Source organism: Eretmochelys imbricata, chromosome 5, assembly GCF_965152235.1.
Source record: "Eretmochelys imbricata isolate rEreImb1 chromosome 5, rEreImb1.hap1, whole genome shotgun sequence".
Taxonomy (NCBI): Eukaryota; Metazoa; Chordata; order Testudines; family Cheloniidae; genus Eretmochelys; species Eretmochelys imbricata.
This window is the reverse complement of record NC_135576.1, coordinates 95,969,735-95,996,945: the sequence shown is the minus strand read 5'-3', so window position 1 is coordinate 95,996,945 and position 27,211 is coordinate 95,969,735. Positions and strand designations below refer to the sequence as shown.

General features: G+C 39.9%; 1 protein-coding gene across 2 annotated transcripts in view; it reads left to right on the top strand.

Moving 5' to 3' along the window:
* PCSK5 (proprotein convertase subtilisin/kexin type 5) overlaps window positions 1–27,211 on the top strand; it is a 299,090-nt gene that overhangs the window by 91,139 nt on the left and 180,740 nt on the right. For both annotated transcript variants that reach the window (XM_077816394.1, XM_077816397.1), the window contains exons 4-5: window positions 4,683–4,826; window positions 7,189–7,265. In XM_077816394.1, the coding sequence (XP_077672520.1) occupies window positions 4,683–4,826; window positions 7,189–7,265 (221 nt within the window). The remainder of the gene's footprint in view (window positions 1–4,682; window positions 4,827–7,188; window positions 7,266–27,211) is intronic.

Here is a 27,211-nt window from a genome sequence, read left to right as displayed (position 1 = left end):
GGAAGACAGGATACTGGGCTAGATGGACCTTTGGTCTGACCCAGTATGGCTGTTCTTATGAGAGAGTATGTAACACAATAACTACGAAACTCCAGGCACAAGTCTAGCATTGAAAGAATGTAGCAGATTGCAGAAAACCCCTTTAATAGCTGAATCACTTCTTTTAAACACTGTGCCTGTTTCTTAATTGCAGGAATAGCTTCCAAACTGTCCACATTCAAGTGATTCTTTTGGCCTCTCACCTCTATGAGACTTGAACTGCAAGTCTGAGGGAAGTTCTAGATCAGTAATTTTCCTCAAAACACCCTTCTTGCTTCCTAAGCATTTTTGGAACACGAGTCTCTCTGCCCCTGCATAGGTTTCTGATTAAATGCTAACTGTAGTGTCATTAATGTTTTGCAGTTAAACACTACAAAGAGAAACATCAGCCTTTAACTGCCTTTTAAAAAACTCAGTCAAATTATGTTGGGTGAGGGGTTGTTACTCCTTTCAATGATATCCTTCAGGCAGTGGGCAAAAACAATGTATGCTAAAATGATGCTCTTTTACTGTGACTAAACTAACTTGTCCGGGGGAAGGTAGGATTCCACGTACTTGCCTCTTCTCTGTGGCGGAGGTGGAGAAATCAATCAGCAATACTTATATGGATGGATCTGGTAAAAACCTGCAACTCCCAAGGTTTTGTATGTTAACAAAGTTGGTTGTTGTGGGTTTTTTGTGTGGTTTTTTTTTTTGGTCTGGTTACTGCTGGGATAGATTTGACAACTAATCAATATTTTAAAATAGCCAACCAAATATAAAAATTATCCTTAGAACTTCACATCAATAGAGGTTAAGATAAATTAAGCCTCAATCCTGCAAATTTAACTTAATGCATCTTAGTAGTTCCATTGATTGAAGTAGGATAACTCATGTGCTTATGTAAAGTTAAGCAGGACTGGGGGCAAAAACTACAACTGCAGACACACAAAAAATCATGTTCCAAAAAGAGGGAACAGAGAAAATACACTGACATTATTGCGAATTAATAAGATGCTTCAGTACTTGCCCATTGACACAAAGTCCAATTAATTTTAGGCACTTGCTTTCTTATTTTAATGACTATTTATTATTTAGGTAGCTCTGTAAATCTACACAGTGCTTTCAAACATTTACAACACAAAGTCCCTGTCCCAAGGATCTGACAACGTAATTCAGACAGATGAATATGAAACAGAAAATAAAGTTTAAACACAATACAGTTAAGGAAGAATGATAGAATGGAAGTCTACACTGGAGATTTCTCGCTAGAAGTGATTTTGAAGGAGGGATTTAAAGAGGTGGAGGAGAGAATTTATAGTGGACAAGAAGTTGGCGGCTGTGCTTAACTGCACTGTAGTTGAGGTTGAAAGAGCATTTCTATTAAAAGCTAAATTTTCAAACGGCTTTAAAATTGATATACCTAATCAGATTGGCCTGAAAAATGCTATGCCAGTTTAGAGTGTGGGGTACAGTTTGTGGTGCAATTTTGGGGCGAGAGGAGCTGATTGTGAGGCAGGGGATTTGTGGTGGAGAAAAGGTTGAACTTGATGTGGAAAAAAGAAAGGGAGCCAGAGACAGGAGAGAATGAAGGAGATGGGAGCATGGAGGCAGAGAACTGCTCGGAGCAGCAGGAGAGAAAGATGATTCTAATAGCAGCATTTTGCCTAGACTAGGAGGGAGAGGTGAGAGGAGGATGAAGAGGATCCATAGGCATGATGAGAGATGACAAAGATGTTGTTAGTAGTAGGGGTTGAAAGGAAAGGATGGATTTTAACAAAGATGAGCTCCATCTTCAGCTGCAGTTGCTATGTGCTTGGCAGAGATGGGGATGGGAATGATGGTGGCTTTATACCACCTTTTCATCCCTTATATGCCCCCTATGCTATGGCTGAAGGATGGACTGGGTGTAGAGATATGCCAGCTCTATACTTTCTGGAGATTCTCCTTTGCCAGGGGATTCTCTGACCACCCATTTAGTTTGGCTGTCTTCCCAGTGCTGGGGCACAAAGTGCGGGCCAGGATCTGGCACAGTATATCAGAAGAATCAGTTAATCATTCGCTAATGGGGTAGGTGTATCTTGTCTTGCTTTTTTGTACATCAGTGTAGGAAAGAGGCCAATGGGAACCTCTGCTGCTGCCCCAGAAGCAGATATTCAGGCATGGGCAGCCTGTTGACATCGCTGAGAGAGAAAGGAATCATCTTCTGGTAGAGGTCCAAGGGCCTTTCAGGGGAATAGGAACCAAACACCCACACACTTGCCCGGGGCAAGTGGTGAGACTAGACTAGTGGTTCTAAACCTATTTACTATTGTGGGCCACATCCAATACTACCCGTATGGCCCTGAGGATGTCACATGGGTCACTGAGCTGTGCTGATTGGGCCACAAGCGGCCCATGGACCACAGGTTGAGAACCACTGGACTAGACCAAGAAGCAGAGCAGCCAGAACTGCTAGTTCTTCCCCAGGGGGAAAGGGACAAGCCTAGGAACAGAACACCCCAAGGGCTGCTGCTCATTTTAAAGAAAGGGAGGAGAGGAGTAAAGATCTAGTGGTGGGTTGCATGTTGGTCATTGGGAGTCATTTTCCCCTTTCTTCATTCCCAGCAACCAGGAAGAAAGGAAGGGTGGAGTTTCTGTCTTTCATCAGACTGAAGGGATTATGTGCCCCACCTCCGACCTGCTGGAGAATACTTTACTTTTAGTATTGGCTTCTGGCTAATAAGTCTACTCCTCTAGCTCACAGGTGTCTGGTAAATATGTAAGGCATGATCATCTCAGAGTGGTGAGTCAGCATAGTTCAGTAAATTGACCCTGAGGCAGGGAGACAGGAACTCCCATCCCACTTCCACCTATGACTTGCTCTGTGACCTTGGGCAAATCGCTTCACCCTTCATGTCTCCATTTTCCCAGTTGTAAAATGTCAGTAGTCATATTTATCTACCTCACAGCTGTTTGGTGAAGATTGATTGGTTTGAAGATTGTAGTGCACTTCGAAAAAAACAAGGGAACTCTATGTGCGAAGCACTGTTATAATCTTTATAATCAAGCACTGCAATGGTAACCATCCTGGATGATGGCATTGAGAGAACCCACCCAGACTTGATGAAGCATTATGTGAGTCTTTGCAGCAGTTCAGGATGCTGTTTTATTATTGTTTGTATATCACAAAGAGTCTTGAGCAGCCACTGCACAAACTGTGCAAAAAAGGAAGTATAGGGTGTTGCTAACCTTATAAAACAAGCTGTCTGCACATTTTTGAATGATATACATAACTCTACTTTCAATCCTCAGCTAGACATTCTTTGGAGTTGATCCCTAAAGTTGTACAAATGCCTTGTTTATACAATGCTTAATAGCAAACTTGCTTTAGTAACCTCTAATAAACACTGTGAAATCCACTGGTTTGTATATTGTATCAAGGTGCAGTGAATGGAAGGAGGCAGTGGTAAGAGCCGTCTCAGAAGTAATCTTACATTAATTTACACCACATTCTGTGCTAACAAATTGCCTTCAGTGGGGTTACCCCATTCCCTCCCCCTGTGTGTAAGTCAGGGCAGAATCTGTCCCTTTTTATTTAGTTGAACTGTTTACAGTTTCCAAAATGCTAAAGCATTACATTGAGGTGCATGTGCAAGGAAATGGGGAGTGGGGAATGAACGCTGAGAGCTTTCATGTGGCTACTGTTGCTATGATACTAGGTTCAAGCATTTCTTTCTTTCTTTCCTTCTTCTTTTTTTCCCCTCCTTGCTCTCACTGAGTTGGAAAAAAGCAACACTGATGAGGGTCTGAATGGTTCGGGCTTCATAGGGAACCACTTTGTTTATGGGTCAGAGAGTTGCTAGTGGGGGTATATGAATACCCAAGTGTCATTTCTCATTTCCATAGCAAGACAGATTTTTTCATATAAATGGCGGATGTACTCATGTCACAGGAGAGTCATTCAATTTTTAGGTACTCTAAGCTCTCTCCACAGCCATTCGTCAGCAAGTTGTACCCCGACATGTTGACTTATAGCCATCTACAATTCATCAGGCATCTTAAACTGCAAGTTTTTCAGAGGGTTGTTTTGGTTACAGGTTCTTAAGTGCTGCTCATCTCCTGCTGATATTGCACAAAACCTGCCAAAAGCCTTTTTTTGTAGATAGAAACGAATCTGGATTAGTTTCCAGACATCCAGTAAAGAAATTATACAGCACAGAAACTCCAAAAAGCAAGTTTTGTTTCCAGGGCTGTTTCTCTACAGACTTATCTCTACAGATGTTTCTCTACAGACTTATCTGCATATGATTTGTTTTGCTGAAAAATTCAAATGCACATTTCCAGTGAGCACATCAAATGGTCAGAAAAAAAAATTTGTTTCATTTTATGCAGGACTTCTAATTGGGCATCATAGCTAATAGCTGCCCTTTTCTACTGTTGGGTATTTAAAAAGAAATAAGCAGTTCTAGTGATTTCCATTTCATTTAGCGTTTCTTTTAAATTATCCTGGTATTTGTTAATGAAGACACTGATCTTCCGTATTTGCAATTCAAATCACTACAGTCATCTGCTGATAATTTAATTGGTTATGATAATGAATAAGCTAATATCCCAACCCTCCCTCCCCCCACTGTTCAATTATCTCCAACATCCAATGCATTTATTTCCTCTTCTCTCTTTAGCACTGCAGTGATAACACTCATCACTGTCAGTCAGATATGAACATAGTAGGTGCTTGGAAGAGAGGCTACACCGGAAAGAATGTCGTGATCACCATCCTGGATGATGGCATTGAGAGAACCCACCCAGACTTGATGCAGAATTATGTGAGTCTTTGCAGTAGTTCAGAGTGCTGTTTTATTATTCAGAATTGAGATTGCTGCTTGTAGAAAGATGACTGTGTTGTTCTGGTTGATGGAGAAAAGAAAGAAAGAAAGAAAGAAAGAAAGAAAGAAAGAAAGAAAGAAAGAAAGAAAGAAAGAAAGAAAGAAAGAAAGGAAAGATTTTCTATAACAGCAACAACAAAAGGAAGGAAATTACAAAAAGTTATATTTTTTCATATGGAAATAATCTGTGGGATAATATGTTGTATAATATCAGTTTAATATCTGATTTGTCTTCCATAAGGAATCTATATCCTTATGGAATATAAGGAGGGGGTTGAATTCAATGATCTTGTAATTTTTCACCCTAAATGTTTTGACCTGTGGTCCTCACACCACCATCACTCTCAGAGCTTTTGAATATGCTACACATCTGCTAATTTCAAGAGTATATAGCTAAAGGGAGAGTATAAACCCTGGTGTAGAGCAAAAATATTTGTCTAGAGAGATAACAGCCCATTCCTGAAGGTCTTAACTTAATTATTTCCTCCTGAGTATTTATTTAAGTTCAAGCTATCCATCCTATGGCTAAAAAAATGTAGAGGAAAAAAGGGGTGTGACTTGCACTCATGTACAACACTTTGGGGTCTCGGCAGTATAGCTCTGTTGATTCCAATGATGTTATCCCCAATTCACACTACTGTAAATGAGAGGAGAACCATGCCCTTTGTTTATTGTAAGTTTTCTATGGCCTTACAGGTTTTCTGTCTGCTTGTGTTTTGTCACATTTAAACAATTGGTTTAAAATAAATAGGAATATTTGCTTAATGTACGGAGAGGCTGCTCTCTTGGTAGGTAAACTTTTTGTCTTACCAAAGCTGACATTGTCCTTTCAAGCTATTTAGAATCTCAGGGTAGTGCATTGCTAGGGGTGATTATTCTAGGCCACAGATTAGTCATGATGCAGAAGTGCACGACCTTGGGTGTCTTATTGTTTTTATGAAATGGACTGTGCATGCTGTACATGAATAGCAGTGAAGAAAACAGATGAGTGCATTTGGGATGAAATTCTCTTGTGCAGAGGGCCAGCACAAAGGGTGCTAGCTGTAGGGGTGAATTTCATCCTGACATAGCATTCAAGACGTAGAGATGACATCCGGTCCAAAATGTTAGAAATGGGTCCACAGTTCTAAAGCCATTGATTTTGAATTAGCCGCACTTACGGCCATATCCTGCCATCCATCCTGTGTATAAACTCCCTTTTGAAATCAACAGGAAGTTCTGCCTAAAAATCAGTGACAAGATATAGCTTTATTTGTCAATTTTAAGATTCGTTCGATCTTCACACGCACTACATCTTTCATGTTAATTCCCATATCATAGGTTATTTAAACAAGCCAGGTACAACTTTCCTCCCTCATAGATCAGACAAGATTGTATCAGATGCCACTAACATCATCCCAGTCCTATCCTTCCAGTGAATATAATGCAGCTATTTACTACCTTCCCCACCTTCTCCCCCTGCCAGCGAGGAATTTCCCCAGGGCAATTCACTGGTTTGATGACAAATGCCTTCTATGTGGCTACAAACAGGAAAATTTGAGGTGGATGTGGTAACTGGTTTTGAACAAAGAAGAGATTAAAAGGATCTGCTTGCCATGTCAACACACCACATGCTACCACATCAGTTAACAGAAGCCACAGAAACAAGCAACTGTTTGCACTATAAACTATTTTCAACAGGAAGAATCTTGGTAAATGCGGACAATATGACAAAAACACATATTTCACATACGTTACAAACAGTTATGCTCTCTGAAAAGATAAGGAAGTTTAAAAAGGTATATTCTTTTCCAGAGTGTATAGTTTGTGTTATGTGTTTGAACGGTATGTGGGAATATTTTCTTTGAGGAATATAAAGGATCTCTGCTTCCTAAAGTTTCAGGAATTTTTCTTTTCTTAGACTATATCCAATTGTTATTGAACCTAGATAAATGTAATGCAAACCTCGTCTCTTTTTCAGGTGTTATATACAGAGGTGTCAGAGGAGGAATATAGAGTTTTATGTAATAAATTTACATATGTGACAAGCAGCTCTTCCTATTTCATAATGGTTGTTGGAAAAATACTTTTGTCTAATGTATTTGTTTTCCTCCACCCTTTCCAAAACAAAATTTTAAAAAGGTAAATCCTGTAATTATTGAACATATAATCCTTTCCTAAAACATCACAAAACCTCAGGAATGTTAGTTAACCTAATTACTCTCTTGTAGAAACCTGCTGAAGAATGTATGTGGGCCCCATGAGTCAATGGCTAATTAATAAGAAACTGGTTCTCTCTCTCTCTTTTTTCTGTTGGTTACAGGATTCGAACGCCAGCTATGATGTCAATAGCAACGATATTGACCCCATGCCTCGGTATGATGCCAGCAACGAAAACAAGTAAGGCCTGTTCACTCTGGCATGTTTGACATTTTAAATGCAGTGCCTCAAGTAGAACATACCAAATCTGCCAATGTAGTAGGGATGCATCCGAATGTCTCCATAAAGCATTGAGATTTGCATTTAACTCTATGTTATGTATATATAATATAATGTGTCTCCTCACATGCTTTAGAGTGAGGTGTACTTATCTGAGAATTTATAAGTAAGTCCATTAATTAGAGTTCTAAGCATTTAAAAATGAACCCAGTTTGAATTTGTTTTTTGGCAAGTCTAACCTTTCTTTCAGATGCTGTTTCTAAGCAAATTATTGGAGTCTGGTACTGTGTTTTGTGTGGACTTTGCCTTAGCTTATGATTTCCTTGCACTTTTAATTTTTGTGGTGTTGTGAGGAAATACACTTCAGCAACTTCAATTCAAAATTAATGAAGTTTTGTGTGTGTGTGTGATTTTACTAGAGGCAATTTAAAACTAACTAACAAATGGTAATTAGTTCCGATTGTAATTGTATGTCCTTTGTTGCTGATGGTTAGATATTTCTGTTTGAAAGACAGCTTTCTCCTTTGGAGATCAGCTTCTTGTTTGATGTTATTCAGCAGTTATTTTTAGTGGTCCAAGAATCTCCCTGGGAGGCTCTTGGTACCATTCTTGGGGCACCTGAAAGAGCCCAGCACTATCACTGGGGCCCCGGCGGACAGTTATGTATCTGTTAAGCATGGTACTTTGCACAGGGAAGTATAATCCTTTTTATAGAATCATAGACATTAGAGGCAATTATCTAGACTCCCTGCCACTGCAAGATTATCCCTACATTATATATACATGGCAGGTACTGGAATGTTACTTGCCTGCAAGATAGATTTGCATTAGAGAAGCTATAAGGGAGGAAGCCTTTTCCTTCTCACCACTCCAGTGTTTTAGGCTATTTCTTCTCCCCCCTCAGCCCTACAGTGCTCATGTTACAGAAGCCATCCTTGATTAGTTTTTGTCTGAAACCCATCAATGCTGCAGCCATTATGGTCAGAGGGTTCTCTCCAAAAGGACACTGAGGATCCGATCTTGCTCCCATTAGCGTCAGTGGCGAAACATCCATTAACTTAAATGGACAAATCCTGCTCCTGCAGCAAAATGGTGGTGGGCTGTGCAGGGTTGGTGCATACCCTGTGCATCAGAGAGCTCTGCCTTCAGGGACTCCTTGTATAATGTGGCTGAGATATTGATGGCAAAGGAAGTGGTGCTGCTGGGCCACTTGGATTTTCTTAGCCTCGAGAGGGGAACGATACAAGGAGCTGCAGTGTCTCTTCCAGTCTTTGGGTTGCAATAACTTTCATGGCAAGGGTGGGCGGATTCTGCCAAGTGCCCAGTTTGGCTAATCAAGCTGAGTGTTGTGCTTGGGATTTGCCCACTTGTGTATTGTCTCCTCAATGCCCACAGCCGCTCTGGGTTTGGGAAGAAACGCTTCTTCAAACAAATATTTTGCAAAAATTTCAAGAAAATATATGAATAAACAATTGAAAATGAATGCATACAAGATCATCTGCTACAATAATATTTTCTCATAGCATAAGTGTGCCGCTTAAAGTAAGCTGTGTAATTTAAGACTTTATGTAATATCCATTATGTTTTTTTATAAAGATATTATAGTAAGATCTGGATGAGAATTAATCAGGGATTTGGCTATTAAAACAGTGATATAGGAGGTTGTAAATGACTGAAAAATTCATTTCACACAGAAATCTATTATACTGAAATTGATTAGAATAGCATATCTAATAAATTATTATTATTAACTATTTTATGTGGGGTTGTAATGTTAGTGTATGTTCTAATTCAGGTTCTCTCGTTTGCTGTTGTTTACATGCTTCAAGCATTATTTTCTAGACACAAGTAGATGCATGAACTATTTTCTTCTCTCTATACCATCCTATACCATTGGCGCATTTCTTATCCTTTTTTCATACTGATGCTCACTTTACTGAATAATGTCTGTCTTTTCTTTACTAGAAAAATCTTCTAAAACAGTAGTGCAATTAGATAGTAACTGCCAATAAAACCATATTGCATTGAAATCTGTAAACATCCTGCAGATGTGGTTTACTGTAATGTTAAACAAAAAGGCTCATCTGGAACAAGCTATACAAAACTTGCTGCTATGCTAACTTGGTGAAGCAAGCAGCAAACCCAAGATCACAGGCTACATGTCAACAAGAAAAATGCTAATGATCAAATTGAATCTGTTAGGAGATGCTTCTAGGACATCTGTTAAATAAAACAGAAAAAAAGAAGCAAAATAGACTGCAAAGAGTTTTGCTCTTGTGAAATGTACTGTAGCACTTTTCAGTTGAGATTCTTAAAGTGCTTTACACAGAGGCCTATTATCATTTTCATTTTAGTGATGAAAAATTCAGGTACAGAAAGGTCAAGGCCTTAATTGTTAGACATGTCTGTAAAGTTTGGTTTCCCAAGATCAGGAATCTCTGGCTTGATTTTCAGAGGTGTTGAGTACCCTTAGTACTCAGAGCCAGATTTTTAAAGCTATTTAGGTGCCTAAAAATGCAGATAAGCACCTAGTGAGATTTTCAAAAGTGTGTTGGTGCCCAGTTCCCAGTGGGTGTTAGGCACCTATGCATCTTTGAAAATCCCGCTAGGTGCCTATCTTTAGGTGCCTAACTACCTTTAAAAACCTGACCCCACTGACTTTCAACTGGGATTCTGGTTGCTCAATACACCTGATAATCAGGTGCCAGGTGTCTCAAATTGGTCCCACAAAAATGGAGGCACCCAAAAGAAGTGGTCACTTTTGAAAATGTAGGTCTTAGCAACTTGCCCACGATCATAAATAGGAGTAGATAAAGAACTCAAATCTCCTGACTCTCAGTTCCTGCTCTAACACTGCTCCAACTCAACAGTGCATTATAATGTTCCAATTAAAAAAGGATAGTGGGACATAGAAGTACACATCAGAAGGCTAAGCAAATTTATTTTATAAAGCAATATAATTATGGGGGTGGAGTGATAAGAAGGAATAAAAAGAAATGCTGCAAAACTAAGCAGCTGTCTTCGTTGAGCTTTGCTAGGACACAGCTGGGAAACTTCAGGGTACTGGTACTGTTTGCTAACTTTTCTCTTTTAATCAGTAATGAGGCTTATTAGGAATATAAAATTATGAGCAAGCAAAAATTGGGATTTGTGAAAAGGCAGTAGATAAACTTGAATGATGTATTTTGAAATGATATTTAAAAATAAAGTTCTCAAGTGTAGAGAATGGGGGGGGAGGAAAAAACCTTAAATCAATCTCTTGAAGCTTTTAGTCAAAACTAGAGTAGGACGATAGTGTCTTTAACTACTGTGGTATGTAGGAGTCCTGCCAGAAGTTTACTTTGGTTTCTACAACTTGGCAGAGAATTGTGAAGCTTGTAAATGGTATGGGCCTATACTAGAACTTCTCTTTTGCACAGCTAAAGACACCAGTCAGCTGTGTATGAAGTCATTCTTGCTATGCAAGTCATCTTGTTTTGATTTAGTGCTGAGTGCTGCTGCTTAATTCTATGTCTTTTATTTAGCTGTCACCTGTAAACATCATTTTAAAACAACTGTGTCACTTAGCCATCAGAACTCACTGGATAGAATGCAAACAGACTTACTGGGTTTCAGCCCCACACCATTGGGTAAACTTAGAAATTGAAGAAACGAAAACAAACGTTAGCAACATTAAAACAAGTTTTCATTTTGGACCACACACAAAAAAAGGCATTTCTCTGTTTCAGGCTGAGATTTTCCTTTGATATTTCAGAGTTTAGTAACCTATCTCTTTAAAATGAAGGACTTCTGATTTGCTCCATATGAGAAAGAAGAAAATCAGGCCTATAATTTCTGATTAGGAGACATATAGTTGCTCTGTTGGAATACAGTTCCAAATTTTGCGGCTTTATATTTAATTAAATTAACACATTTTATTTTAATAACCCTATATATATACTTTTTTAAATGAATGAATTTGTATTTTGTACAAGAATGTGTTTGCATATAGACTGTAAGAATCATGATACAAACATGCTTGAAGTCGGGAATCTTTGCTGGCCTAAATCATAAAAGATAAAAAATATTTCTTTGGGTTTCTAATATCTACAGCTCATAGTATCTACACCGTTTTATATGCAGTTGCAAAGGTGGGGAGAGAGTTAATAAGTCACAGTGAGTTCTTTTGCTTTTACTTGGTCCAAAATAATGAGAATGTTTTTTCCAGCAGAAGACCAATATACCCATTCCAAATCATTGCCATTTTTCTTCCTTTGTCAAATTAACACATTTTCCCAATAAAATGCCAAAAGGCAATTCGTTTTCTGCCAGTTTATGGATGCTGTTTTGTAGTGGACAACAGAATCTATGTTTTAAGTCATTTAATCAGAATGGATATTAGATATCTGACAGGCAGAACAGATTCTAATGCATCCTGAATGGACAGTAAAGTGATTTCAGTGGAATAAAAGGGTCTATTGACTTTATCATGTCATTATTCAAATATGGAACACTGAAGAACCTAATGCAATCTAACACAGAGAGTTTGAATTTTTTTGATTGCTCGCTCCAAAAATCAGTCCTAAGAAAATGCCCTTCTCAGTGCAAGACAAAATGGGGCTTAGGTAACACCAAACATGTCCCCTTTAGGAGAACATAACAATTTAGAAAGGAAAACTAATTGATGGTATGTGTACTAGTAGACACATGGAGACCAAACCTACAGTGGGGCAGAGTTTCATCAGTTCTGCTGAAGTCAATGTGAGTTTAGGTACTCAGAATCTCATGCAGTTTCTCTGCAAGTTTAGTTGATGGCTGTGAGGTACTATTAGGAAACTGCAGATTTTGTTGTTGTTGTCCTGTAGATTTATGTCTGGATTTCTTGTTTATGAAAGTGATTACCAAAAAATATTGGCAAACCTGTTAACAGGCAGGTAAGTGCTATGAAAGCTTTTCCACTGCAGCCCAATCCTGATTTGCAACATGCTACTATCTAGTCTTGGGCCTCTCTTATGTGTACCAGGCCTATAGCTGGTATACTCATTTTGTGCTGTGATTTTTAGCAGATGTTCATAACTAAGCAGTTTCAGGCAATATATGGGTAGCTCTCCATAGAACATGTATATTTTACAAGGAGCAGTATTGGTGATTTAGCAGCTAGCCTCAGAGTTAATACTGATCTAGTTCCCCATCAGAGTGGTAAGAGACACCATGACTCTGGAGATCATGTCATCTTTCGGATGAGATATTAAATCAATGATCTGACCGTTTGTTATAATTAAAGATCCATTGTACTGTTTGCAAGAGTAAAGGAGCTAAACTTTGTCTGAAGTCCAGCTTGGACAATCACGTTATGTTTAACTAGTTTCCCCTTGCAATTTCATTTCAAAAGTATTCTTCCTCACTGCCTGTCCTAAACAATTATGTGGAGTTGCTGTGCACCATTACCCAGCTGTTGTGTCTATTCATTAGATGGCTGCATTTCAGTGGTAATCCTTACATAATCTTTGTCTGCCTTACAGGAGGGTTGAGGGGCTTAATTAATGTTTGTAGAATGTTTTGAGATCCTTTGAAGGAACATCTCATAGAAACACAAAGCATGACTATTAATCATCACATCAGACTGTGTGGTGGATTTGCTAGTATATGGTCAATAGAGAAATTTGACTTCTGTTCTAAAACAGGGTTTGAACCTATGTCTAAAGGGTCTGTTTACTACACTACATAATCTCTCCAAAATTCAGAGTTGGCTTGAATGGTTATGTTTCTAAAATCAAAAGGAATACATTGGTTTGAAAAGTCACCGAGGTTAACAGATTTCCAGAGGAGGAAAAATAAAAGAGAGAGAAAAGAAAACAAAGTTCCATTTGTTTGCGGGGGGGGGGGAGGGAAGGGGGGGTCCTTTCAATGCCTTGGTTTTGGTTACTGAGCAGTATAACTCACTTGAATAATAGATGTGCGAGAAGCAGCAGCCTTTCCTTTCAGACTGTGTTAAAAAATATTCTCATGATTCACTTTTCCTGTATTTACCCGAGAAAGTATAATAAAAGCTGTCTCCGTAGTTCTAATTATTTAAGCTACCCAAAAAGTGGACTCACAGATACAATACTATTGTGAAGTTCTATGCCATTACTTCTCTTTCTTATATATGAATTATTGATGATGATGAGTCAGATCATCCCTTCACATTCTAAGTCCCAGCTGGTCCATGGTGCAACAATATATTAGAGGGAAGATGAACCCGTGTATTGACCTGGGTTTGTGGGGGTCTTATTTAAGGAAGAGGGATTTTTTTTTCTGGAAAGAATGGGTTTTCCATCCCAAAACTTAACAGTAGTTTACAGTTATTCATTTAAGTTGGGGCAGACCACATCTGCAATAAGACTATGTTTGTTTTATGTATCAGTGTGATAGTCCTGGTTTAACAGGACAGCTGGGTAGGAACTTAAGTAAGAAAATGCATTTCTTTGGGATTTCTCCCTATAGCAGACCTTAGCTTAGAGGACGCTAAAGAGAGTGATTATGATTCTTCATTCTGTTGCACCTGTTTTGTGCCTGTGTAATTCCATTGACTTGAGTTTAGGTGTACCGGTCTAATAGAGTGGAAAATCTGGCCCACTGAATCTTCTATTTGTGTTGTGCAGCTAAAGCACACATATTTGGATATACTATTGATTTCCTCTTAATATACCATTAAAACAACCTTTAATTACAAGTTGGATAGAACACCCACACAGTAACAGTCCAAAGCTGAAACTTGCAGGTAAACTATAAGCTGTTAACCAAAAGTGGAGCTGCATAACTCTAAACTAATGACAAAGAGTTTCATTAGCTATGAAATGTTTTTGTAAGATACATTAAGGGCAGTTCTTTAGGGGATCCCTTTCTCTCCCAAGTGATAAAATGTGGATGAACAAACTTAAACTGAAATACAAACTAAGAGTTATGTACTTGCCCAACTCTTGGGAATTGTGGCAGGCTGGGAAAGTTGCTAGCAGCAGGTTTGATATTAGAAAGCACAGGACAGGTTGTCAAGGGAAACAAATGGTTTTGTTTGAGGGATACACCTCATTGCTTCTTTAACCTAAGTTTACTACCCCACTTACCATGTACTGCACATAACAGCATAAGCATAGGGTGCCTAGCCATGTACAATCCAGCACACTGTGCCTCATTCAGACCATGTGGGCTACCCAGTTTAGAGATCTTTTTACAGTTATGCTGCCATACTAGTTCAGTTTGGGGAAGATGTTCCCCAACCCCCTTTTTCTAGCAGAGACTTAATCCAGCACCCTCTGAAGTCCATGTTAAAACTCCCTTAGAAAATGTAGTTGTGCAGGATTGATGCCTTATTGCATCAACACAAATAAGGGTAGGGTTTGGCTCTGTTTTGACAGGGATTCACCTAACCTGAAATGCAACCAGCTCTAGAGAGAAAACTGTCTGTTTAATAGTGCACAGCAGCATCACATCGAATTTAGGACAGAACACAATACCATAGCCAGTTGAAATTGCAGTGGGAATTAGAGTAGGCAGAATGTAATTGCCTAAGCTGGAATTTGGCCAGGATACCACAGTTTTAAAATACCCTATTGCTTTCTTAACTGTTGTTCTGGGATTGAAATAATCACCACATATCCAAATGAGCTCTGCAACATGGATAAAATAGCAGGCTGTTAGCCACGTGACCCGCCAACACATCACTATGCTATTCCTCTGCTTTGCCTCACCTCTCCATGCTTCCTCAGAGCAGTGTTCTTGTATATTTCAGTCATTTGCACCACAGAAGAACATAGAGAAAAGAGGGAGGAGGTGCCCCTTTAAAGGCAAAATCTCCCCTTTCCAAAAGCTTTTTCCTAACCTTTTCTCTAGTAACGAATGGGTGTCCTTTGCTGCCTGAGGATGATTGGGAATGAGAATTCCGGCTTGCCTTCCTGTAATTTTTAGGAGCTTTTTCTGTCATGCTTGATTTTATATTTTTGTCTTAGTGTTTTTAGTACAACCAGCTCTACCCATTTGATGAGTTATTTTTATGTGTTTTGTTTTTTTCCCTGCTATACAGAAATGATAAGGTTCTAGTGTGGAGGTTTTGGAAGAACGGGAATTGCTTGCTCTGGCACTTGAGATGTCATTGGCTGCATAATGACAGGAGTACTTGTGGCACCTTAGAGACTAACAAATTTATTAGAGCATAAGCTTTTGTGGGCTACAGCCCACTTCATTGGATGCATAGAATGGAACATATAGTAAGAAGATATATATATATATATATATATATATATACACACAGAGAACATGAAAAGGTGGAAGTAGCCATACCAACTGTAAACAGCTAATTAATTAAGATGAGCTATTATCAGCAGGAGAAAAAAAACTTTTGGAGTGATAATCAAGATGGCCCATTTAGACAGTTGACAAGAAGGTGTGAGGATACTTAACATGGGGAAATAGATTCAATATGTGGAATGACCCAGCCACTCGCAGTCTCTATTTAAACCCAAGTTAATGGTATCTAGTTTGCATATTAATTCAAGCTCAGCAGTTTCTCATTGGAGTCTCAGAGTAACAGCCGTGTTAGTCTGTATTCGCAAAAAGAAAAGGAGTACTTGTGGCACCTTAGAGACTAACCAATTCATTTGAGCATGAGCTTTCGTGAGCTACAGCTCACTTCATCAGATGCAACATCTGATGAAGTGAGCTGTATAGCTCACGAAAGCTCATGCTCAAATAAATTGGTTAGTCTCTAAGGTGCCACAAGTACTCCTTTTCTTCATTGGAGTCTGTTTTTGAAGCTTTTCTGTTGCAAAATTGCCACCTTTAAGTCTGTTCCTGAGTGACCAGAGAGGTTGAAGTGTTCTCCTACCGGTTTTTGAATGTTATGATTCCTGATGTCAGATTTGTGTCCATTTATTCTTTTGCGTAGAGACTGTCCGGTTTGGCCAATGTACATGGCAGAGGGGCATTGCTGGCACATGATGGCATATATCACATTGGTAGATGTGCAGGTGAACGAGCCCCTGATGGCGTGGCTTATGTGATTAGGTCCTATGATGGTGTCACTTGAATAAATATGTGGACAGAGTTGGCATTGGGATTTGTTGCAAGGATAGGTTCCTGGGTTAGTGTTTTTGTTGTGTGGTGTGTGGTTGCTGGAGAATATTTACTTCAGGTTGCGGGCTTGGTCTGTCTCCCAAGATGAAGTGGGCTGTAGCCCACGAAAGCTTATGCTCAAATAAATTTGTTAGTCTCTAAGGTGCCACAAGTACTCCTGTTCTATTGGCTGCATAGTTTCTCTGTCAGTCTGGATGAGAAGTCTGAATCACAATCAATAGCGATTGATGATATATTGTAATGCACTAGAGGGGGAAGTGGGACAAGAGGAGAGGAAGTTAGAATGTCAATGGAAATTTATTTACAATGGGAAGGAGCCAGCACCATAAAATTAAGATGACATGGGACTATAAAATTCGCAGTGGGGCTTGGGGATCACAGAAAGTATTACACAGCAAAATTTGGGCTGTCTCTGGAGCATGGGAATCCCATCATGGCTCTTTCTGCACACTCAGATTATAGTCTCTTTTCCTCCCACATTCATTTCTTTTATTAAAGAGACACTGTGAACTTTTTAGTAAGTAAGTAACTAATCTTAAAAAGTCTAGTGTCTGAGATAGATCATCTTTCAATAGTATGTCCTTGTTTGTTTAATTCCTTTAATATAACTTTAGGAAAAGGAGAAATGGACTATAGCCATGATCATGTAAACACTTACTGACACATGTGAGCAGTCCTATTGACTTCACTTTGATACTTTATGTGCATAGATGTGTGAAGGACTGGGGCCTTAGAGCTTGCCTTTATGGGGAAATTAACCAGAATAGCTATTGTGGAATAAACTATTCTGCAATAGTTATTCCTCCCCATGTGGACACTATTCCAGAATGGAGAGTCCACTGGGGAGCTATTCTGGAATAGCTATTCTGATCAATTTCCCTTGCAGACAAGTCCTGATGGAAGGAAGAGTGAAACTCTCTAGACAGAGTGCAGTCAAATGCATGAAGGAAACAAACTGGAAAAAAAACCCAGAAATTTTCTTTATTTGCTAACTTCTTAAAACCATCACAATCTTAGGGGTTAAATGTAACAACTGTAGATACACAAGCTTCAGAGAAATGTGTTATTTTTTAAGATAGAGTACTTATCACCATGGCAGCTCGGTGACCTCCAGAAACATCACTATTCATGCTGCTAGCTATAAAGATAAACATGACAAAAAGAAAGACATCCATCATATGGAACTGTATTGGCTCCATTATGGGTCATCAGCAAGCTTGGAATGCAGGGCCTTTACATCCACAGCATCGACCTCTTCACGCCCCTTTACTTGAAGTAAAGAAGTAACTGATAGCAGTAGCTGTTCTCAGCTATGTGGGCCGGCCACTAGAGGGGGACACAACACATACTCTGTCATTGGCTTACATGCTACTTTCTAGGCTTCAGAGGAATGTTGGGAAGTGGGAATCAGCAGTTCTATTCCTGGCTCTGGAGAGGAAAGTGGTCTAGTGTTTATAGGCAGCAGAGACAAGCACATAAAATTGACACATTCTGAATGTCAGTGTTGCTAACTAGATGAGCCTTTGGTTGTCATCTTGGAGAAATGAGTTTTATTCTCAACTTTGCTAGAAGTAACTTGTGCAAGCTCTCAGTTACCCCATGTGTAAAATGGGAGGAATTATACTTTTCTACCTGTTACCCTAATGAAATAAATGTTAAGTAATAAGGGCTGTGAAATGAATAGAATTATTAACAAGTCAGTGGAAAAGCAGACTCCTAGCTCTTAACCAAACACTCCTTTTCTTAGGCTAGCAGGGCAGCTGCTGATGCTACTGCTGCCATGTCCCCTCTATCCAAAGTTGTAGCCAGTGCCTATTCTGTAGGTGGGTCAGCATAGTTGACATCTAATGAGCTCAGGTGGGCTGGAGCATGTTCATTACAGATAGAAGGTTTGGAAATTTCAGTAACAGTTCTCTAAGAAGTTCTACAGGGCATGTGCAAATTACACTTTTCAGAGACATAAAATTTAGCCAAATCTGGGCAGATTTTCATGATGACAGCAAAAGGCACCTCCTGGCCCAAGGACTTTTACCCTGCCAAATTTCCAATTTCCTGCTCCGAAGCATTGAAGCACAGAAGTTTGTCAGAAAATGATTGGAAAAATTATTTTGTATTAGAAAAACTACCATTTCTCCCTAATCTTGTTCTAAGAAACACTGAACTATTTTTGTGCTGAAACTTTAAAAATAAAATTCTGCCTGAGGCAGAGAACAAATATGGACATTTCAGTGTGAGTGGTTAAAGTTTGGCAAAGTTAAAAGCAACTGAAAACAGGAACTTACAATAGAAAGTATCAGGAAACCTTAACTTTAGGTATTGGTATAAGTTCTGCCAAAATCTACAGCATTTTGTAATTTCCTGTGTTTCTTGGTCATCCATAGCATTACATTCTCCTTTCACAATGGTGCAACACCATTGTTTAAATGTAATGGTCTTAATTCTCCAATGTATTGCATTGTATGTAAGCAGCTACATCTGTATATAGTGTAAAGTTTCCATAAAACATACTTTAATAGTTAATTGTGGCCACTTGTGTAAAGCAGTTGCAGTGACAGTGACTTCTTTTGCGAACTGAAGGTCTAAAATAGGTACCAAGCTAAGCTCAGTTGTAATCTCCAGAAGAGTTAGCAAAAATCTACACTGTGCTTATTCCCCAGGTGGGTATCTGGGTAGAGTTGGTATAAGGGCTTGTCTATACACAATAGTTGCTTTGTTTACCAAAGGGTGTGATGGTCAACCTCTTTAATTAATCCAGTGCAACTTTGTGTGTGAAAAGAAAAGGAGTACTTGTGGCACCTTAGAGACTAACAAATTTATTTGAGCATAAGCTTTCGTGAGCTACAGCTCACTTCATCGGATGCATCAGATGCATTTATGTGTGGACACACTTAAATCATTTTTTAAAAGGTTATACAGTACTGGTAAATTTACAAGGGCAAACTAAACTGGTACAAGCTTTGTTTAAAATATATGCATGTCCACACACAAAGTTGTGCTGGTTAAACTAATACATAGGTTTAACTTCACACCATTAGTTAATTTAAACCAGTGGAATGTTGTGAGTAGACCAGGCTTAAGAGGCTGATATCAATTAGGTAGCACATTTAAAAACACATCAAAACACCATGCTCCATGTCTATCCCTCTGCTGATGTTTCCTGTTGAGATAGAGGTGTATCTTTCCATCTCCCCTTCCCAGGGTATAACACCTTTTCTTTTTTTTAATGGAATGCTGTCTGGCACATTGACGATGGAAATGACAATCTGATAGCCTCTGTGTAATATGGAACATGTTTGCATGGACACCGAGTGTGAAAGGCACTTAGGGGTAGAAAGGAAATATGGAAAAGAGAAGAAGAATTGGGAAAGCTGCTGAGAAGATTATCATTTGGTAAATTGTGGCCTGTCAACAACCAGCTAGCATTTCTCAGGAGCAAGGAAGGGTCATTTCACACGTTAATGCTTGAGTACTGCATTAATGCAGACTTTGAGGAACAGGACAGTGGCTGCTGAAGGGGAGTGAGAACTTTTTCAGAACCTGTTTTCCTCTGCAGATGTATTCAGCATTTGTCTTGTGCGCATTTGCTCTTTCAGACAACTGAGATCCTTTCAAATTTCCCTGGTAGCAGTAGAAGGACTAGCAGCTCAGAAGTTACAGGATTCTTGTGAAGTGCTGCTGTACAGACAAAGGAATGAATAGCAGGGGCTGTGGACACCAAATCCATTAACCAAAGTTGCTCCAAAAGTTGATCACTTTACATGTGTAGCCCAGAGTCAAATGCAGCTGACTTCAATAGACTGAGTTGCACTAGTGTGAAAGTGTAACTTTTCCTTTAGTGCATCGTGTCAAACCTGTTTTATTAATTCCCAAAGGGCATGTATCCTGTTTAAAACTATAAGTAGCTGCAATTGAAACTGGAGGGAAGCAACCAACCCTGACTTCCCACAAGCAATGCTACTGTAAAGTGATGCTGCTATAGAATGGTCCGAGAGATAACCTTGAGTTCTGAGAACTTATATCCAAATAGGCATTATTTGGTGGCAGATTAATTAATTTTTAATGTGCTGTGATCAGTCTCTAAATGGCTGATCCTGAAACAGGACTCTGAAGATTCTCACCAACATCTAGATTTGCTCCTGGAAGTGGCCTGTTACACTCCAAAAAGATCCCTTCTTCTCTTTCCTTGGAGGCATGAACTTGGGTTAACACACTTGTCATAGTTTTGCATTGATACTGAATTATATATTGAAATGCATGTGGGATGAATTTTACTGTGGTGCAGAGCATCATGTAAAAAGTGCACCAGCTTTCCATAGCTCAACACAGAATGCCACAGTGGGGGCTAAGCCTGGGACAGGACCACAGATCTATGTTTATGTGGACACATTGGCCCCAGCACCCAATATAATTGTGCAGAGAGGCCGTGGGTATTATTGTTAAATAGCAGCAACGATGCATCTTGCCCCTAGTTTGGGGGTGGATTTTACCTCCCCTACTGTTCCACCCTCACAGAGCTTGATTACTTGGGGTTTATGTATGCAGAGTGGATTTCAACCAGAGATATCTGAGGTAATAAATGAATAAATATATATATTACTCCAGAAGTTCTTGTTCCTCCTGTATTTTTCCCTTATAAGAAAACATGGGAAAACATTTACATTTGTATTTATTGTAAATATTTATACATTGATGATTGCTTCTGTCTGTTGCTCACAGCATCTATATGTTTGTGTCAAACAAAATGGTGCTGCTGTGAATCAAACCTAGACTACATTGAGCTTGTTCATGATTGGTTCAGGTGGAACTTGTAGCTTTCTTTATCTACCCAGGAGTTTGAGCATCAGTAGAGGTGTTACTTCATAACCATTAAATGCCAGGACATCAAAATGTAGCCGGAACTAATTTCAAGGGTTATATTAATGGTCTGTGCTTTTTATTGCAAACTGGAGACAACTAATTCCATTCTTGTCTTGAGCTATAAAGATTCAAGAGTGAGCAATTACTTAGATTGGCTGCTTTTACACAATCATCACAATGATCTTTGTTGTGTAAATTTTGCACTAATCTTGTTCTGTCTCCTTCCCTCATTAAGTTGTTAAACAGAGTAGCTAATGTCAGCATTTTCCAGTTTAAACCCCATTCAGAGGGTTAGAATTTGGGCCTCTGCTGTGTGTCATGGAATGCAGCAAAACTCCCTTGTTCCTGTAGATTTAAATGGGGGAAGGGAGAAATGTAGCAACACAAGGATTTCCCTTCCACTGTCGATCTGCCATGGCTTCACTGGGCTACACACGGAAAGGGTGGCTAAGAAGCCATATTTATAGGAAGCCATAAGCAAAAATGATAGGATTTCTTAATGCTGTTTAAAGCTCATCCTCAATATTCCGTGACCCTCATTCTATCCAGAGTCTCTCTGACTGGTTGGGGATAGCCTCCTCTTGTATGGCTGGGGAGCCAAGAAGTTGAGACCACAGATTCTCATGGAGTCCCAGCCTCCAGTTGTTCAAGGCCACACTCCCTGCTTCTACTATTTCTCTGGAACAGGTGGATGTCAGGGAAGAATTACTATTATCAAATATTTGTGTGTAGCATTTGTGATACAGCATGGCCAGAGGGCAGCAGGAAAGTGTTAGAAGGGAAACTTACTCCCTGTAGAGGGAAGAAAGTTTGCTATAAATTAATTAAAGCACCTGAAGCCAGTCACATGATAAAAAACCCCTGCTTCAATCAGACAAGTGGAGGAGTTGAGGCAGAGTGGATTGGTGTTGGAGCAGAGAGCAGTTTGGAGGGAAGCAGAGGAGAGTTTGGAGAAGTGCTGCGGTGGGCTAAGAAGACCAAGACCCTAGGTAAAGGGACACCTAGTTTGTGCAGAGGGAGGGCAGGAAGCCCCACAAGCTGAAAGGCAGGAGAGGGAAGTAGCCCAGGGGAAGGAACCACTAGTTCTAGTAGTTTACTGCTATCCCTAGGGCCCCTGGGCTGGGACCCAGAGTTGAGGGCGGGCCTGGGTCCCTCCCTCTCCACTCCCCTCCTCTAGGACACTAGTGGGGCAGTTAATATCCCAGTTCAGGGACAAGAAACAGTGCCCTGAACCCCCACCCAAGAAGAGAAAGCGCGAGACCCATCATAGTAGTGCCGGCAATTTGCCACACATTATAGATGTGCATGGCATTGTGAATTGGGTTTGAGTCTGATCTTACTGGGACACCAGTTTATCTCCATTGAGTTTGTTGTAGTTACTCCTGTTTTGCACTAGTGTAAGTGAGCTAAGAATCAATAATACATTTCCTGCCATAAAGGAGCTTACAATCTAATTCATATAAAAAGTAATAATAACAAAAGAGAGGTCATCTGTCAGACTTCACAACTTTTTTTATTAATTTGTTCCCTTTCTTCTACCATTGTTATTTTTTTTTTTCAGAAAAGGCAAGGACATACAGCCTTTGATTTAAAAACTCACATTGGGCTAAAATGTGGTGTACTAGGTGTCAGTTGGCAAGAATTTTAAATATATACACATCAGGCCAGATGGCTACAAGATAGTGGTCGTAGGTAGATACATCAGTTCCAGGTTAAGCAGGTCCCTTTTCCCTGGGTAAGATAACAGGGACTATTCCATAACACTCAGGAACTTTCTAGAACTAATTAAGGCAGGCAGGCTAATTAGGACACCTGCAGCCAATTGGGAAGCTGCTAGAATTAATTAAGGCTAATCAGGACACCTGGTTTAAAAAGACTGTCACTCCAGTTAGTGAGGTGCACGTAAGGAGCTGGGAGTGAGAGGACTTGTAGCTGGAGGACTGAGGAGTACAAGAGTTAACAGACATCAGGAGGAAGGTCCTGTGGTGAGGACAAAGAAGGTGTTGGGAGGAGGCCATGGGGAAGTAGCCCAGGGAGTTATAGCTGTCGCACAGCTGTTCCAGAAGGCACTCTAGACAGCTGCAGTCAACAGGGCCCTGGGCTGGAACCCAGGGTAGAGTGTGGGCCTGGTTTCCCACCCAAACCTCCCAACTCCTGATCCAACACAGGAGGTTCCACCAGAGGGGAAGGTCTCTGAGCTGTTCCCCGACCTACATGGTGGATCAGCAGAAACTGCAGGAATTGTTCTTACTCTTTTTTTCCCATGCTGGCCAGTGATGAGGTTATCTGAGTGAACAGCAGATTTGAGCCATGAAAGTGGTCAACTGAGAGCTACTGTGAATCTCTGATGTGAGCAAAATCTGCCAATAAGTGCAGGACCCACCAAGGTAGAGGAAGAACTTTATCACAATACATATAATTGGGACTAAAGTTTTAGTTAACTTATGGCATATTCTTGGTAGTGTGTGTATATATATATATATATATTACTCCAGAAATACTTGTTCCTCTTATATTTTTCCCTTAGAATAAAACATGAGAAAACACTTACATATATATATATATGTTTAGCATTAACCGTGTTTTTAAATTATAACTGCTCAGTTAATTGCACTGAAGAAGAGACAAGAAGGGTAAGATTTTTAAATGCATTTAGTCATCTAAAAATGCAGATGGGCATTGCAGATAGTGGGATTTTCAAAAGCAAACATCCAACTTTGACAAAATTCCCAATGACATAGATTGGAGCAGGATTGGCCCCTACTAAGAAAAAATTGTTTAACTATAATTTGCCGTAAACAGAAATAATCAGGCTTCTCCTTTGCAAACCCGTTGTTGTAAACCAGTGGTTCCCAAACTTGTTCCACCGCTTGTGCAGGGAAAGCTGCTGGCGGGCCGGGCCGGTTTGTTTACCTGCCGCGTCTGCAGGTTCGGCCGATCGCGGCTCCCAGTGCCTGCAGTTCACTGCTCGAGGCCAGTGGGGGCTGCTGGAAGTGGCAACCAGTATGTCCACCAGCCCGCGCTGCTTCCAGCAGCTCCCATTGGCCCAGAGCAGTGAACCGTGGCCACTGGGAGCTGCGATTGGCTGAATCTGCGGACACGGCAGGTAAACAAACCGGCGCGGCCCGCCAGGGACTTTCCCTGCCCAAGCGGCGGAACAAGTTTGGGAACCACTCTTGTAAACAATAGACAAAAAGTATGAACGCTACTAAATACACAGGATGGTTTTGCAGTTTCCTTGGAAGCATGAATTCTCTTTTTGGACTCACATAATGGATACTATTCAGTGGAAAGCTGATGGATGTGGACTTCATTACTATGGTGCTATGTTGTCTTATGTTGCCTTATTCAGCCAGACTGCTTGGGAAATCAGGGCCAGATTCTCCACTGCCTTTCTTCTTGCATTGTCATCTATGCTTGGGAAAAGTGAGTGCAAAACCCTCTACTATTCTGATTTGGGAGACTGACCTTTAGGTGAATTACTTGGAAGAAAAGCATATATTGTCTCTCCCACTCAGAGAGTGTCATGGCCTTATCGTTACACATTGTCATGTGCCATTACACATACTGAATCTATTTCCCCATGTTAAGTATCCTCACACCTTCTTGTCAACTGTCTAAATGGGCCATCTTGATTATCACTACAAAAGTTGTTTTCTCTTGCTGATAATAGCTCATCTTAATTAATTAGCTTTTTATAGTTTGTATGGCAACTTCCACTTCTCTGTGTGTGTATATATATACATCTTCTTACTATATGTTCCATTCTATGCATCCGATGAAGTGAGCTGTAGCTCACGAAAGCTTATGCTCTAATAAATTTGTTAGTTTCTAAGGTGCCATAAGCACTCCTGTTCTTTTTGTGGATACAGACTAACACGGCTGCTACTCTGAAACCTGCCGTGGCCTCTAGTCACAAAGTGATGCTTCTTCTTTCCCCTTTGTCTATAGGACACTATTATGGCACTGCCCTATATTATCAAAACGTGTTGGTCCCCTGAGTGCTGATAGAGTACTAACAGCGATCAAGTGCTTGGCTCCAGAAAATGGATGCCCATCAATTTTTGGCTCTTGACCATTTCCCTGAAATGCATCCTCTCTATCTTTGGAGTCTTGCATGTATATAACAATAGCTCTTGGTGGGCCATACAGCAAGGATCCTTGTACTGTGTTGCTGGTTCCTACTGAACATGGTAGTGACTGTAACTTGTTTCTTTCTGTTTGTTTTCTTCTGCTGATTTGCACTTTGTCAATAAAAGTTGACTCACACACAGTATTATTCATAATATAACTAATACGTGAAGCCGTTAATTCCAGCAGTCTGCGAAGCTGGGTATACTTCTCCTTCTCTGATCCCCTGGATTGTTGTTATCTGGCGGGTGGGGGGAATCTCTTCAAGATGCCTAGTAATATTCCTTGATGTCTCATACTCTTCGCAGATACAGGCTGCTCTTTCCCCACTATATCACAATATTTAGCAATTTATATGTGGGCTGACTTGTCCTTCTGATATTTGTAAAATGTAATGTATTGTCTATTAACTCCCTTTGCTGTTTCCTGCAATTTCAAATTCCGTACAGCACGTCCAATCACATACTGTATCATCAGATATGTAACACTGCATGGAAGTGGTTAAGCTGCTACATTTACTCCTGTTACACTTTCATTGCAACTCCCAGGACTGGAATGTTTGGAATACCCATTTATTTTGTTTTACATAACTGGAAATATTTACCAGATAAGCGTCTAACCTCCTCTTGCTCTGTTTTTCTGAATTCAGAAAGTCGTCTTTACTTTTTTATTCTCATTATCTGGAAATAATCAAGGGGAAACAGTGTGTCCTGAATCTAGCGCCAATGTCTGAATCCAGCAGCTCATCTTCCTAAATGAACAAGGAGTCAGAAAAGAAATAAAATGAAATAAGATTTTCTGGATTTTTGTTTTTTACTTTGGGGTTTTTTCCCCTTGTATATTTGAAAGCATTCTCTGCCACCTTTTTTCTTTTCCTCTTTTATTGAAATCCGAAGAATAAGTAGATCCGATGCAGTTTTTCCTGTATCCTCATTTATTTATTTGACATGGAGCTAACCTTATGGAACAACAGACAAGAAGATGTTTTCTTTATCTGAGGAAGTAGATTCCTGCAGGTACTAAATCCATCCCAGACACCACTTGGGCAGAGTGAGTAGCAAGACTTGCCCTTTTTTCCTTTTCAAGTACTTTACGAGTTATCCAACATATAACTTTAGGTGCCAGATTGCTGATGCTTTCATTAGAAACCAAAAATCTTGAAATGTTGGATGTAGGTTCAGCTACTCCCCAGGAAATTCTTACCAAAATTCAGTTGTCACTATAGAAGCTTTGAGCTATTGTGCGAGACTGTTAGGTGCACTCCCTGAGCAGCCTCATAAGAGTCTGACAAATCACTGGGTTCTTCTGGAATAGCAGAGCAATCAAAATACAGATTTCCCCCCTTATTGGTCTCTAAAGTAGCATTGGCTGAAATGGTGGGATTTGGCTTCAGCCTCCTTCCATTGTCCATCGTTTTCTTTTTAATCAAGGAGAACTTGTTCTATGCTGGAGAAGAACATAAAAAGAAAGCTCAACATTTGTTCAAAATCTGAAAGAATTGACCAAAATAACTGAGACTATTAAGATCAAATTGAAGAACACTCATTGCTATATAAGGCTGAAAAGTCAGAGTCCAGTTCTGTGTGAGAAGCGGAGTTTACGAAATGTCTGCCTCACTGCAGAGACAGAAAATTTTGACAGGAAACGTGGTGGGATTGTCCTCACTGGCTAGCTAGACATGATTGGCAGCTCTGGATCTCTGGGCAGGGCTCTGTTTATCTAATTTGGTCTATTTAAGTACTTTTATGGAATCCATCACCTTAGTATCTGAGCGCCTCTCAGACATTAAAAAATTTACCTTCCCAGCGCCCCCATGAGGAAGGAAAGTA